The sequence below is a fragment of the Nomascus leucogenys genome, chromosome 17 (genome assembly GCF_006542625.1).
Source record: "Nomascus leucogenys isolate Asia chromosome 17, Asia_NLE_v1, whole genome shotgun sequence".
Classification (NCBI taxonomy): Eukaryota; Metazoa; Chordata; class Mammalia; order Primates; family Hylobatidae; genus Nomascus; species Nomascus leucogenys.
The window spans coordinates 3,484,163-3,498,418 of NC_044397.1; the positions used below are offsets into that span (position 1 = coordinate 3,484,163).

General features: G+C 47.9%; 1 protein-coding gene across 6 annotated transcripts in view; it reads right to left on the reverse strand.

Annotated features, from left to right (window-relative positions):
• The window catches only part of MOCS1 (molybdenum cofactor synthesis 1), a 34,214-nt gene that overhangs the window by 4,301 nt on the left and 15,657 nt on the right, over positions 1–14,256 (reverse strand). For 2 of the 6 annotated variants that reach the window (XM_003281494.3, XM_030795790.1), the window contains 7 exons: positions 7,341–7,505; positions 5,058–5,119; positions 4,600–4,711; positions 4,175–4,287; positions 3,547–3,657; positions 1,106–1,226; positions 454–516 (listed from right to left, as the gene is read on the reverse strand). In XM_003281494.3, the coding sequence (XP_003281542.1) occupies positions 461–516; positions 1,106–1,226; positions 3,547–3,657; positions 4,175–4,287; positions 4,600–4,711; positions 5,058–5,119; positions 7,341–7,505 (740 nt within the window). In that variant the 3' untranslated portion in view covers positions 454–460. The remainder of the gene's footprint in view (positions 1–453; positions 517–1,105; positions 1,227–3,546; positions 3,658–4,174; positions 4,288–4,599; positions 4,712–5,057; positions 5,120–7,340; positions 7,506–14,256) is intronic. The other 4 variants (XM_012496520.2, XM_030795789.1, XM_030795788.1 and 1 more) reach the window with 2 other exon arrangements.

Sequence of the window (14,256 nt, forward strand, 5' to 3'; positions counted from 1 at the left end):
CCTCAAGATCTGCCCCGCACAGATGTGTGGCCACACATCCACCAGTGGGGGCTAATGGTCCAGATACACCGTGCATGGATCAGTGTGTACTACAGAGGACACCTGTCACATTATCCAAATGGGAGATTTTAGAGCCGAGGAAAAGGCCTCTGTTTTAACCAGGAGTTCAATTCTTAGGGAGCCACTAACTTAGTGATCATTAAATCTGGCAGACCATCCCCCTGCTCCGATGTCTGGTGAGATAGAAGGATCATTTCTGTGGCAGGTATAGTAAGGGGGATCATGAACAGTAGCGGAAGAAACAGTAAAACCTTGAAGGTTAAGAAGAGATGAAGGAGGAATAGAAGAAAAACAAGGATGAAAAATCAGCATGAAATGCAGGAGCTGGGGGTGCCTATGGCACGGCTCCCACCCCACGGGACCCCCAAATGACAAGGGTGAGTGGTTACGTACTGATGGGTCACCCACCGATGAGGATCATGGGCCGGTTCTTCATCTGGGAAATACTGAACATGCCTGGGGTGAGGGAAAGATGGGGAGGGAGAGGAAAGCAAGGGATGGGGAGAGGGAGAGGAAAGCAAGGGATGGGGAGAGGGAGAGTAAAGCAGGGGAGGGGAAGAGAGAGAGGGCGGGGAGAGGAGAGTTCACTGAAACAAATGCGCTTGACAGCCCCAGAGCACATGCACTCAGCTATATGCGCCCTGACAAAAGGCCCCCACATGTGCACTGTGAGGTCGCTCAAGGCTGAGCCCAAAGAACAGTCTGTGGACATCAGGACCCTACCCTCCCTAAACAGAAGGCCACGTGTGGGATGAGAAAGAAGCAATGACACCCCCTTCTCCCCACCCAGTAAAACAGCCCAAGAGAATTTGGGGTCCCCTCTCTTATGCAGCCTCTGCTATGACATTTCCCCATGGAAGGAGAAGCATCACTGTACCCTGAGTCCAGAGGGCCAACAGGATTGAGTGGTAGTGGGGGTGATGCTGACTCTCGCCAGCATCCCCCCTAGGCATTCCTTGGTCATCTCACCCCACAACTCCACACCTCCCTCCCGGTGACAAGGCCCACTCACCATCCAGGCCAGCCCTCCCCACCCTCCCCTTACCTGCATGCTGCCGCTTCTTCCTGCCCACGGCAGCCCCAATGATTCTCAGCAGCTCCTGCTCGGAGGCCCCAGCTCGCAGGTGATCCCGCAGGGATACCTCAGAGTTTCCAAAGAGGCAGACCTACATGTGGGTGAGGACAATATGCCTTCCTTACCCCTGAGCCTTGGGCTCCTGGCCTCTGAGAAGCTAACTCCTTCCCTGGTCCTCCCTCCGGGAGGAGCACCAGGGCCCAGGCCTCCCATGGCAGGGCCTCCAGCAGTGAGAGACACAGGTGCTGTAGGGAGGTCAGAGAGGCTAGAAGAGCAAGATGCAAAATTCGACTTCCCAATACCTACATGTGAGTTACAGTCATACTTCCCTCAGTGTATTTTTAAAAAACTAAGTAGATGCCAACAGAGATAGCATGTAAAAATCCAGATCTGTACCTTCTGAGACACTTGCTGGAATGGCCACTTTATCACCATGAGAATGGCCCCCAACCAGTTGGAGCTGTGTGTGTCCTGGAAGTCTCCTACCCCTGCTGTGGCACACACATCCCATTTCACCTCAGCCCCTCCAAGTCCCTTGTGGACATCACCTGCCTGCCCTGTACCTATCTGAGTCTGTGATCACTGCTTGGAAGCTTCAGCTGAGGGCTGCTGGGCATGACAACTTAAGGTCAAACTTCACTCAATGCTTCTCAGCTTCTGTAAGAGGGATGGATGAGACAGCCCCAGAAATCAATATACCTACCATCCTTCCACCAAAACTTATGAAGCATCTACTCTGTGCCAGCTCTGCAGAAGGCACCGTGGCCACAGAGAAAAAAGAATGTCTGAGAAGCTTCTGCAGGCAGAGACCACTGGAGAAGATACCAGTGAAATCTAGGACAGGTCTAACTGCTTCAGCGTGCCCATTATTCCTCATGCCTCGCTCCCCAACCAGTCTCCAGGTTCCCTTCTCTGCAACAAAGAGGTTCCTCCTGTGGACTTCACCTGGTGCGCCAGCCACCCCCCCCCCCCACCAACCCCCCCCCCCCAGCTGGCTCCTGCCTGGGAGATCAATGGGCAAAGGGAAAGGAACAATCTTGAGGCATTTATCCCCTGCTTCCTCCCTGCTTTGATGTATCTGGCAGCAGCTGCTTCTCTGCATAGCTCAGGTGCCAATGAGGTGGCCTCTATTCTAAGGCTCCAGCCCTTCCTGGGCCCCAGTGACATCAATGCCTCCCCCTTGTCCTTCCTAAGTGGGAACAGCACTTTGCTGCTGCTGGGCCCAAGTACCTCAATATCCTTTATTGGTTTCCTTAATCTTATGTTATAAATATGTTCTTTATTACATTCTCTTCAGAATCCCACCTTCCATTTCCTGCCAAGACCTCACAGATACAGATAACACCTCTAGTCCAAGTCAATTCCGTATCTCCAGCCCAGAAAAACCCCCAAGCTTTTCAGCAACCTGCTGGATGGTTCCTTTGGATTCAAACTGGATGCATCTAAACCCAAGCCACCATCATCACCCTGCCACAATTGTAAAAGATCCCAAGGCCTTCCAGCTACCTTGACGCCTTCCTCCCCTCCTTTCACAAACATTACCGAGCTCTCTGAGTCTTCCTTCCCTTCAATTCATACTCTAACATATTTGGAGAACCACTGAATGGCCACCTAATTGGTCTTCTTGTCATCACACCCAGCCTGCGGCTTATACAACATACATGGGGGATGTCTCCCCTGTTCAGGAACCTTAGTCAGCACACTATTGTCCACAGAACACATTCTGAACCAAAGCCCTCTACAATGTAGTCTTCCCATAGCTGACTTTAATCTGCCCTAGTCCGCCCAACCAGTATGAACCCTATGTGAGCACCCTCCCCTCCCCACTTCTGCTCCACCCATTCTTCAAGGCTTGCTGAGGTGTGTAGTGCTCTTGATGCCCCGCACCCTCACAGCCTATCCAGCCACGCGTGTGGCAAGGACTCTGGTGCTGCCACACATTGCCTCTGTTTGGTCTTGCCTGTGAGTCTGCATAGCCCTGACGAGAAGGGTCCCGACATCCCCCACAGGGCCAAATGCACAGGACATGCTTGTTACATATGAGTAACATCCATTTCTGGTTTCAGAGCTGAGCCCCTGGCCTGGTGGAAGGGGCTAACCATGGTGGGGGCCAGGCAAAATGCACATTGATCCTGCAGCTCCATGAGAGCTGGAAAGGAGCTTCCAATAAACCAGAAGCTACTTCAGGGCCCCACAGAAGGAAGGAAGGAATCAGGGTGACATTTCCAGAGGGGCCATGGTTCACCCTCACCTGCTGCTCCCATCATGCCTCCAAACCTGACATTATTGCACCAACCACCTTCCCCCACACTGTGCCCTGCCAGCCTCCTCTCCAATCAGGGAGCAAAGGTGGGAGGAGACATGAGAACACAGAGATGGCAAGGGGTCCCCGTGGAGGAGGGGATGCTCACCTTGAGGTTCCCATCAGCTGTGATTCGCAGGCGGTTGCAGGTCCCACAGAAATGCTCAGACATGGATGTGATGAAGCTGATCTGGCCTTGGAAGCCAGGGATTTTAAAGGCCTGGGCAGGGGAGAGTGGGAGCAAAAGGGCAGTGGAGGGGATGGGCTACTGAGCCCAGTCTCTCACTCCATGACATCAGAACCTCCACTCCTCAACCCTCTCCCAGAGGACCCCATGTGAAGCTCCACCCAAGGCCCTCAGGTGATAGAAGACTCTGGTAGGATGGATGACCCATGGGTTGACCTATGCCTGGCTTGCCCTAGATAAAAGCTGCTAAGGCAGGGACCTGTGGGCAGCATGTTTAGAAAAGTCTGTGTGTAAGAGGGATGAGCACCCCTCTCTGCCACCTCCTGGAGTGTGTCCTCTGACATGTTACTGAGCCCCCCACCCTAGCCGAGCCCACATCTTCATCCATGAAACAGGGAGGTGGTTGTGATAGCACTGATGCTTCCTGCTTAAATGGTACCATCCCACATCACAGCATCCCCACCACAGTGCAGCCCCCTGCTAGCTCTCCATCCTAGGGTGGAGGCACGACCTTCCTCCAGGCCTGCCCCACACCCTCCTGCTCCCTAACCTTGGCTGTGCTGGATTCCTCCTCTGGCAGCTTCTCCAGCTCTGGCCACTGCTGCCGGACAGTGTCTAGCATCTCCTTATAGCTGACCATCTTCTTGAAGTTCCACTTGTTGCCTGTATTCGGGTTGGGGGAAGGCAAGGGGAGCTTCTGAATCAGAGTTGAAGGGGCCCCAGGGTCCTTGAGTCCATCCCCTGCCACAGCATAGCAATCAGTTCTCCACCCTCTTGGATGGGAGGGACGGGAGCCCTGCCTAAAACTGGTGGATTGAATCACACCCACAGTGGACTCCGAGAAGCCACCAACAGCCCATCATAATCCTAGACTCACTGCCCCTGAGGTCAGCCATACCCAATGAGTGAGCCACCCCACGCGACCTGCAGGCCCAATCCCTTCTTCCCTCCCTCAACCCCTCCCTGATCACTGACCATCAAAGGGCATGTACTCTATGAAGCGCACGTCCAGGGGGAGGCCCTCGGTCAAGGCCGCAAAGTCCAGGAGTTCATCCTCGTTAAGGCCTCGCATCACCACACAGTTCACCTGGCCGGGGGACAATGGGACCATGAGGGCTGTGCCCCCTGCATTCTTTTGTGGAGATGACCCTTGGGGGCCTGGCACTCATTGAGGCCTTCCACTCAGGGACCCATTCCTTGCTTCTCCCACTCAGTTCTCTAAGTTACGGGATTTCCTTGGGGTCACTGATTTTCTCATTTCTCTCGAGGGTGGGTGGGGCTGGACCAGCAGGGAGAGAAGAGGTGGGAGGGTGCACATACTTCAGCCATGCTGGCCAGAGCTGAGGGCTCTTAAGTGGGCCAAGGGGCAGTGAGGGGAAGGCCAGGGCAGTGTGGAGGGAAGTCGGGAATCTACAGCAGGGGCACGGCCTCACCTTCACAGGGTTGTAGCCCAGCTCGATGGCCTTGTGGATGCCCTCCATGACCTTGTGGAAGCCTGGGAGGGAGAAACAAGGATCCAGGAACTTCTGTCCTCTCTCTTCTTCCCCCACACCCCCACAGAAAAGCACCAGAGCCCATCTAGTCTGGAGATTGGCAAACGTTTTCTAAAACAGGCCAGAGTAATATTGTAGGCTTTGCAAGCCAAGAGTCAAAATTGAGGATCCGTGTAAGTATGTCACAAAGTGTTGGCTAAATTCAAAATGTAGTAGTAATAACTGATTACAGTGTTTTGTAAAACAGATCTGCAAATGGGATACAATAATGCAATTCTTTCTGCAGGGACAATATTTTGCTTAAATGGAGTTCATAGTTAACATTCAAAATCAGTTAATGATAGGGAACATTATCTGTAAAATGCATTCTTGGCTCAAAGGCTACATAAAAACAGGCAGGGGGCTAGATGTGGCCTGTGGGCCATGGCATGCTGACCCTGGATCTAGTTGAACCCTCTTGTAGTCTACAGGAGGAAACCAAGACCCAGAGTGAGGCAATGCTCTGCTCAAAGCCCCATGGCTCCATCTTTCAGAATGCAGGTTTTCCACTCCCATTTCAGTGTTTTTTCTTCAACAGTCCATCAATTATTCACTCAACACATACTCTCTGAGCACCTACTACGCACAGGTGCTGTTCCAGGGCTGGTAAGCAATTATTGTCTCAACAATCATTAACCACAGTCAATGTGACCCCAGGTGGACTTCTCACTGCCCAGTTCTCTCATGCATCCAATCACTTGATCACCTACTGCATCCTGGCCCCCTCCAGCACCCCCAGCCTGCACAGCCTGGGTGGTCACCTGTGAGACAGGGTGCCTAGAAATGGCCTCCATGGTTTCCTTGCAGCATTTTCAGACTGCTCAGTGAGAGGGTAAAGGGAAAAATGTGTAGCTTTGAAAAAAATAATGCTGCTAGGATAACCTAGAACTATAAGTTTTCTTTTCTATAAAATACTCCCCTCCAAAGGCAGGTGGTGGACAAAAGAGTATGAATGGGAGGGAAGATCCAATGTCTCCAATCCACGTGCCAGGAAATGAGAGACAAAAAGGGAGAACGTGTATGCGGGCAGTACAGCCCCCAGATCTGCCTCCTACTTTCCCACCGTAGAGCCCTTGCAGGTTCTGTACTCCTGCTCCCCCTCAGAGCATGTGCCATTGATTCAAACCCTCCTGCTCCTCAAGGCCAGCATCCTCCTTGAAGCCCTCCTAGTTCTCTCCTGCTAAGAGTTCTTTCTTCCTCTCTGTAACGCTTTAATCGATACCACAAGACAAGCAAAGGCTGTCCCATGGAATGACATCTTTTGGCCCTTAGCCGCCTGTAAGGCCAAGGAAATGTCTTATGTGTCTTCTGTCCCCTCCACAGCACCTGGAGCAGGCCTCCATAGAGGAAGGAGACACCATAAGTGCTTCCTCAGCACATGGAGGGTATTAAGCAAGGCATCACACCCCGTTTAAGAAAAGGAAGGAAAGAAGGTGGTGGGGCTGATCTTGAAGCTGCTTCCAAGGAAGAGGAAGGAAATCCGGGTCTCCCTGCCATCCCTCTGATCCTCCAGAGTGCTCAGTCATGTACCCTCTCCCACATATCAAAGGGTATCCAAACCTGAAGAACCTTTGCCCCAACATGAGGTCCATGCCAAGGGGAAGCCAGGCACTGGTCTACTGCAACCCATAGCTCGAGGCTGGCTCCACCTGTCTACCTTGGGCCTCCTGAGGCAGGTGAGTGGAAGGTATGGGTGTGCTTGCAGTAGGGGGTGCACAGGAGGGGCTTATACCCACGTGGGCACAGGGACAACCATGGGGGCCTGCTGGGGGACCCCACCTGGCAGCATACACCCAGACCCTGGAATCCCAGGGTGGCTACTTCCACCCTGGCCTGTCCCGTGTTTCTTCAGAGCTCATCGTAGAATGACCAACTCGGCCCAGTTTGCCACAGACTGTCTTGGTTTTAAAACTTCAAGTCCTTCATTCTAAAACCCCCTCAAGTCCTGGGCAAACTGGGGCTGGGGTGGTGGGGAGGTTGGTCACCCTAGGTCATTAGTGTCTGACCCCCAAAGTCCCTGACATACATTTGGCAAGGATGAGGGGTGAGAAATAAGTGCTTTGACTTACTGATAGCCCAGACACCAAGAGGAAGTGACCAGGCCCCTCGCTCAACAATGGCCACGCCCTCCCCAGCTATGCGCAGGCCCCGGGAGGCACACCCACCCCATCCACATCTGCTCACCTTTCCTGCGGACGATGAACTCAAACTTGGCAGGCACCAGGGTGTCCAGGCTGATGTTGATGGCACTGAGACCAGCCTTCTGAAGCTGGGGCAGCAGCCGGGCCAGGTTGATGCCGTTGGTGGTAACACCTATGGTCCTCAGCCCTTCCAGCCGCTGGAGCTGGGCTGTAAGGACAACAGAAACGGGGGCAGACTGCTTGCTTGTTCTTGGTGAGGCCGGGCAAAGGGCTGGAAGGCAAAACCCTTTGTCCAGACAAGATGGATGGAAAAGAGGCTCTCTGCAGACCTATATTAACCAAGCGTAACTTAAAAAGAAAGCTAAGAATCAAAACTGACAAAAATAACCAAAATATTAAGCATTGAGTGCTCTGTGCTAGGTGCTCTGCTGAGGGCTTTGCATACATTTAGATCCTTGAAGCCTCACAATAACAATTATCTCATTTAGTAGATAAGGAAAGAGGTGCTCTGAAAGATTATGAAAATTGCTTAATGTCACACAGTAAGAAGAGTTGGCATTTAAATCCATGTGTGCTTGACTCAGGACTCTGCTCTTAACAACCAAGTACTACACAGGTCTTGATACTCTGTATAATGGAAACATAGAAGTGTTTGAATTAAGTGCTATTTGACAGCTCCATTCTACCAAATATCCCTAGAAATAATTGAAGGATTTTAAAAATCCATAATAGCATTGGAAGGTAAGAAAGAATGCTGTAATAGCCCAGAAAGGTAAATAAGTACTGAAAGAGAGAAAGCAGATGGGACCGATCAGACGGATGGAGACCACAGCTCAAAGCGCACCCAGGAGAAGGTTCTGTAAAAACAGGGAGAGACTAGTGTGCACGCAGCTTAGTAGTCACATGTACAGGAGTAGAGGGGTCCTACTGCATGTCAGGGAGGTTGTGTAAGAGGGGAGTTATATTTGAAGGCTTTGGACAGGTTGGCCTCATCCTTCCCTGTTGGCAGGGGAAGGCAGCAGAAGCATTTGCCTCAAGGACAGAGCACCAGTGCAGACACTTAAGCCAGCCATGGGGCTGTATTATTTCCTTCTCACGCTGCTGATAAAGAAATACCTGAGACTGGGTAATTTAGAAAGAAAAGAGGTTTCATTGACTCGCAGTTCAGCATGGTTAGGGAGGCCTCAGGAAACTTAGAATCATGGCAGAAGAGGAAGCAAACACGTCCTTCTTCACATGGCGGCAGCAAGAAATGTTGAGCAAAACAGGAAAAGCCCCTTATAAAAATCATCAGATCTCGTCAAAACTCACTATCATGAGAACAGCATAAGGGTAACCACCTCCATTATTAAATTACCTCCTACTGGGTCCCTCCCATGACACGTGGGGATTATGGGAACTACAATTCAAGAAGAGATTTGGGTGGGGACACAGCCAAACCATTTCGGGGGCAAGGCCTGAGTCCTGGTGACACTCAGCAGTACCTCACACCCCTTCTCCACAACCTCGGAGCAACCCACAGAAACACAAACAACATTGCCAGGCAGGCCAACAGAGACCTCAGGCACTAAGATGAGTACGTCGCCAAGAATCAACAAACATCTAAGGAAGAAGCATGAAAGAAAGATAACTAGTTCCCCAAATAGAAGAATGAAAGGAGGAGGAGAAGGAACAGTGATAACAGAAGACAATTCTTTTAAAAAGCAGAGGGAATATCCTCATTGGGATACATATTCAATCTTGAAGATAAACCAAGAAAAAACCCTAATTAGGGCTCTTGAAAATTAAACAATATATAGTTACAAAAAGAAAAAACTTGAGAAGCAGAATGGACACAGGAATGAATGAGCAAACTGGAAAATTCAGCAAAGGCATTCTTGAAGAGCTGGATACAAAAGACCAAAGAATGAAAAGAATGAGTCTGAAGAAACATACCTGCTCACATTCAAATCCAAGAAGATCTAGAGAAAAGATAAGCTATCAAAATGTACACAGTAGTTAAACTTTGATCAGCAGGATCATAGGTGATTTTTACACTTACTTACAGGTAAAATTTCTTTCTATAATGAACACGTTTTTATAATGTTGGTGTCACACATATACACCCCTCCCCCTGAATTTTAGCTGACCTTTGCTACATGGACAGTGCCACTGACTACACCCTTCCAGCCACCAGACCAGTTGTTTCCAAGAAGCTATGTAAACATATGTCTCTATGAAGACCCAGCTCAGTGCTGCAAGAGACAGGAAACCAAGAGTAAAGTGCTCAAGTGAAGCCAAATATTAGAAAAGGCAGAATATTACAAAATTCATCATCAGTTTAAGGTAGGGTGCATGGGAATGCACACATTCATGGTGTAAGAATAAAATCATATAATCTTTCTGGAGAGAAGTTGTACATGAACTTTTAAAGCCTTTGACCTGAAATTCCACTAAGAATTTAAGGAAATAATCATGGATGTGAATAACATTTGCCTACAAGGATGTTCATCACGGAGTAATGCATAATTAAGGGAAGTGGGAAATAATCTAGAAAGCCAACAATAGCAAACTGGTTAAATTATGTTTTCTCTGGATGATGGAACATTATGCAACCCAAGATGACTCTGTAAAATCATACATTAGGGTGTAGGGAAATGCACGCACTACAGTAACAAGAGATGCAGTAAACACAAAAAATAGTAAACACAAGATGCAGAGAAAAAATGGCAGGCGGGTCATCAAACCAAAATGTCAACAGTGGTTACAAACAGGCAGTAACGACATTCTTTCTGCTTTTCTGAAATAAACATAAATTACTTTTGTAAAAAAAAATAATAATAAATTTTACAAATAAGAGCTGTTTGAAAAAGGAAAGAGTTTCACTCTGGCTCTGCCAATAAGGAAAATTAGCAGTTGTTCATTTCTGCCAAATCAACCCTGGAGGAACACAATCTAGGAATCTAAGAACTTAACAATCTAAGTCCTTAAGAAGGCTAGTTGTTCTGAAATGGTATGAGTTAGGGGATGAAGATGAGCAAAGAATGTGAGTAGATAAAGGAAAATGAAGCAGGTTAAGCTGTATTCTTTCCCTTGCCCACTGAGACCTCAGGACCATCACTGATTATCTCCTTACTGAAGAAATCAGCAGCAACTGCCCAAAGAACTAGCTTAAAAGTCAACTGGAGGCCAGGCACGGTGGCTGATGCCTGTAATCCCAGCACTTTGGGAGGCCAAGGCAGATGGATCACTGAGGTCAGGAGTTCGAGACCAACCTGCCCAACGTGGTAAAACCCTGTTTCTACCAAAAATACAAAAATTAGCCAGGTATGGTGGTGGCACATGCCTGTAATCCCAGCTGCTTGGGAAGCCAAAGCAGGAGAATTGCTTGAACCCAGGAGGTGAAGGTGGCAGTAAGCCGAGATCGTGTCATTGCACTCCAGCCTGGGTGACAGAGTGCGACTGCCTCAAAAAAATATAAATAAATAAAATAAAAAAATTAAAAAAATAAAAACAGCAACAACAAAAAAAAAACTTGATAAGCTGATTTTTAAATTTACATGGCCAAGCCTTAGTATATGTAAAACACTGCTGAAAAAGAATAAAAAGAACTTGCCCTACCAGATAATTGACTGATGAAGCTACAGTGATTAAGACAGTTGATATTGGCACAGAGACTAACAAATGGACCAACAGAACAAAGTAGAACCTGAAATAGATCAATACTTACAGAATGGCAGATTTATGGAGGAAGTAAGGATTGTTCAATATAAAGAACTAGAAAAAAATGGCTATCCATATGGAAAAAAATTACATTGAATTCCCAAAAATCATCTACAGACGAACTAAGGACCTATATGCAAAATTTAAAACTTTTAGTGAAGAACAAAGGTAGGTGATCTGATCTGGGGTTAGGTGTTTCATTAACAAGATATGAAAACACTAACCATAAAAGAAAAAAACACTGATAAATTCAAGAACTGCTACTGATCAAAAACAATCATTACACATGGTGTAACTTGTTTTTTCAGATTGGGAGGAGATATTTGCAATATATACAAAGAACCTGTACCAAATAAATATGAAAGGACAAAGAACCAAATAGAAAAATGGGCAAAAGACATGACCAGGAATTACACAGTAAAAGATATTTTATATTTATGTATAGCTAATTAACATGTGAAGAGATGCCAACTTCATTCTTAAACATGAAAATACAAATTAAGACCACAATGAAATATAATTTTACACTTGTTCAGCTGGCAAATATCAAGAATAATACTGAGTGTTGGGAGGTCATTTGGCAGGATCTTTTACATAGCGCTGGTGAAAGTGTATTTGGCACAACCATGTTATTAAGTAATGCCACATTGTTTTCCAGAGTTAAACATTCACCTATTTCATGATCCGGCAGTTCCACCGCTAGATAAATCGTACACCAAGATACGTTAATGAAAACAAGAATGTTCAAAGCGGCACCGTCCACAACAAAAAAGCTGGAACCAACTCAAATGCTCACTAAAAGCAGAAAATAGGGCACATTCACATAATGTAACAGTAGACCACGGAGGAAAAAAGAACTACAACTCTGTATAACACTATGCATTTTACTTGAGTCAAAAACAATAAGCCCTGAAAGACTACACAGAGCATGACACTTACAAACTTCAAAACGCTCTATCTACTTTTTTTTTTTTTTTGAGACGGAGTCTCGCTCTGTCGCCCAGGCTGGAGTGCAGTGGCGCGATCTCGGCTCACTGCAGGCTCTGCTCCCCCGGGTTACGCCATTCTCCTGCCTCAGCCTCCTGCGTAGCTGGGACTGCAGGCGCCCACCACCTCGCCCGGCTAATTTTTTGTATTTTTAGTGGAGACGGGGTTTCACCGTGTTAGCCAGGATGGTCTCGATCTCCTGACCTCGTGATCCATCCGCCTCGGACTCCCAAAGTGCTGAGATTACAGGCGTGAGTCACCGCACCCGGCCCGCTATATCTACTTTTTAAAAAGCAAGGGAATAGGCCAGGTGTGGTGGCTCATGCCTGTAATCCCAGCACTTTGGGAGGCCAGGGCAGGAGGATCACTTGAGCCCAGGAGTGCAAGACCAGCCTGGGTAACATGGCAAAACACTGTCTCTACAAAAAATACAAAAATTAGCTGGGTGTGGTGGTGTGTGCCTGTAGTCCCAACTACTCTAGAGGCTGATGTGGGAGGATCGCTTGAACCCAGGAGGTTGAGGCTGCAGTGAGCTGTCGTGCCACTTTGTACTCCAGCCCGGGCAACAGAGCTAGATCCAGTCTCAAAAAAAAAAAAAAAAAAAAAAAAGGAGGGGGGGAACAGGGCAGCAAGGAAGTGATAAATAGAAAACTGAGGAACGCTTACCTTAGGAGGCAGTGGGGTGGGGGCAGGGTACAGCATAGGGAAGGCCCCATAGGTAGTTAAAAGTTATTGCCAAATGGCCAGGCGTGGTGGCTCACGCCTGTAACCCCAGCACTTTGGGAGGCCGAGGCGGGTGGATCACGAGGTCAGGAGATCAAGATCATCCTGGCTAACACGGTGAAACCCCGTCTCTACTAAAAATAGAAAAAATTAGCCGGGCATCGTGGCGGGTGCCTGTAGTCCCAGCTACTTGGGAGGCTGAGGGGGGAGAATGGTGTTAATCCAGGAGGCGGAGGTTGCAGTGAGCTCAGATCACGTCACTGCACTCCAGCCTGGGCAACAGAGCAAGACTCCATCTAAAAAAAAAAAAACTTATTGCCAAAAAATTGGTGGTATAGTGGGTTTCCTTAGGAATTATTAACATGATTAAAGTAAAGCAAGTCATACACGGATCAATGATGAGAATATCTCATGAACCAAGGATTATGATTTAACCTAATTCTATGCAACTGGAGCCCATCAAAAATAAAACAAAATGCTTTACCCCTTTTCACAATCTGTCATTGGCTTTCCGTTACATTAAGCCTCTCATGGGCTTTAAGCTGTGAAATCAAGCTATACTCTACAAGAAAGGCAGGAAGGAATGGAGGGAGCGAGGAAGGGAAGGAAAGAGGGAAGGAAAGAAGGAAGGAAAGAAAAAGGAAAGGAAGAAGCTGCAGCAATGAGTGATTTTTTTTTTTCAACTTTTTTTTTTACGTTCAGGGGTACATGTGCAGGTTTGTTACATGGGTTAACTTGTGTCACGGGGTTTTGTTGTACAGATTACTTCGTCATCCAGGTACTAAGCCTAGTACTCAATAGCTATTTTTTCTGATCCTCTCCCTTTTCCTACCCTCCACCCTCAAGTAGGTTCCAGTGTCTGCTGTTCCCCGAGGAGTGATTCTTAAGCTAAGTCCAGCTCATCTGGCAGTGGCCAGTCGTTCGGGAAGTTAGGATGGAAAACAAGGGCCCTGCAAACTCCTCCAACACTCTCACAGTACTTGTGCACTTAGTTCCTTCTTTCTTCCTTTGGAAGACCCTAACTTTCACAGTCCAACACGGCAGCTGCTGGCCACATGAGGCTACTTAAATGAATGAAAAAGTCATAAAACACAAATTCAGTTTCTCAGTTACATTAGCCACATGTCAGGCCCTCAAGAGCTACGAGTGGCTACTTTATCAGACAACACAGATGCAGAACATTCCATCATCCTGGGAAGCTCTATGGCAAGCTTGTCCAACCTGTGCCCTACGGGCTGCACGTGGCCTAGGACGGCTTTGAATGTGGCCCAACACAAATTTGTAAATTTTCTTAAAACATTAGATTTTTTGGTAAATTTTTAGCTCATCAGCTATCGTTAGTGTTCGTGTATTTTATGTGTGGCCTCAGACAATTCTTCCACTGTGGCCCAGGGAAGCCAAAAGATAGGACACCCATGCTCTATGGGACATGCTATTCATGGCAAAACCCACCATAACTTTTGCACCAAGATAATGCTTTAAACCCATCTCAGCTGAAAAGAAGGGGCATGGGACTTTGTCTACACATGAAGCAGGGTGGAGAAGTG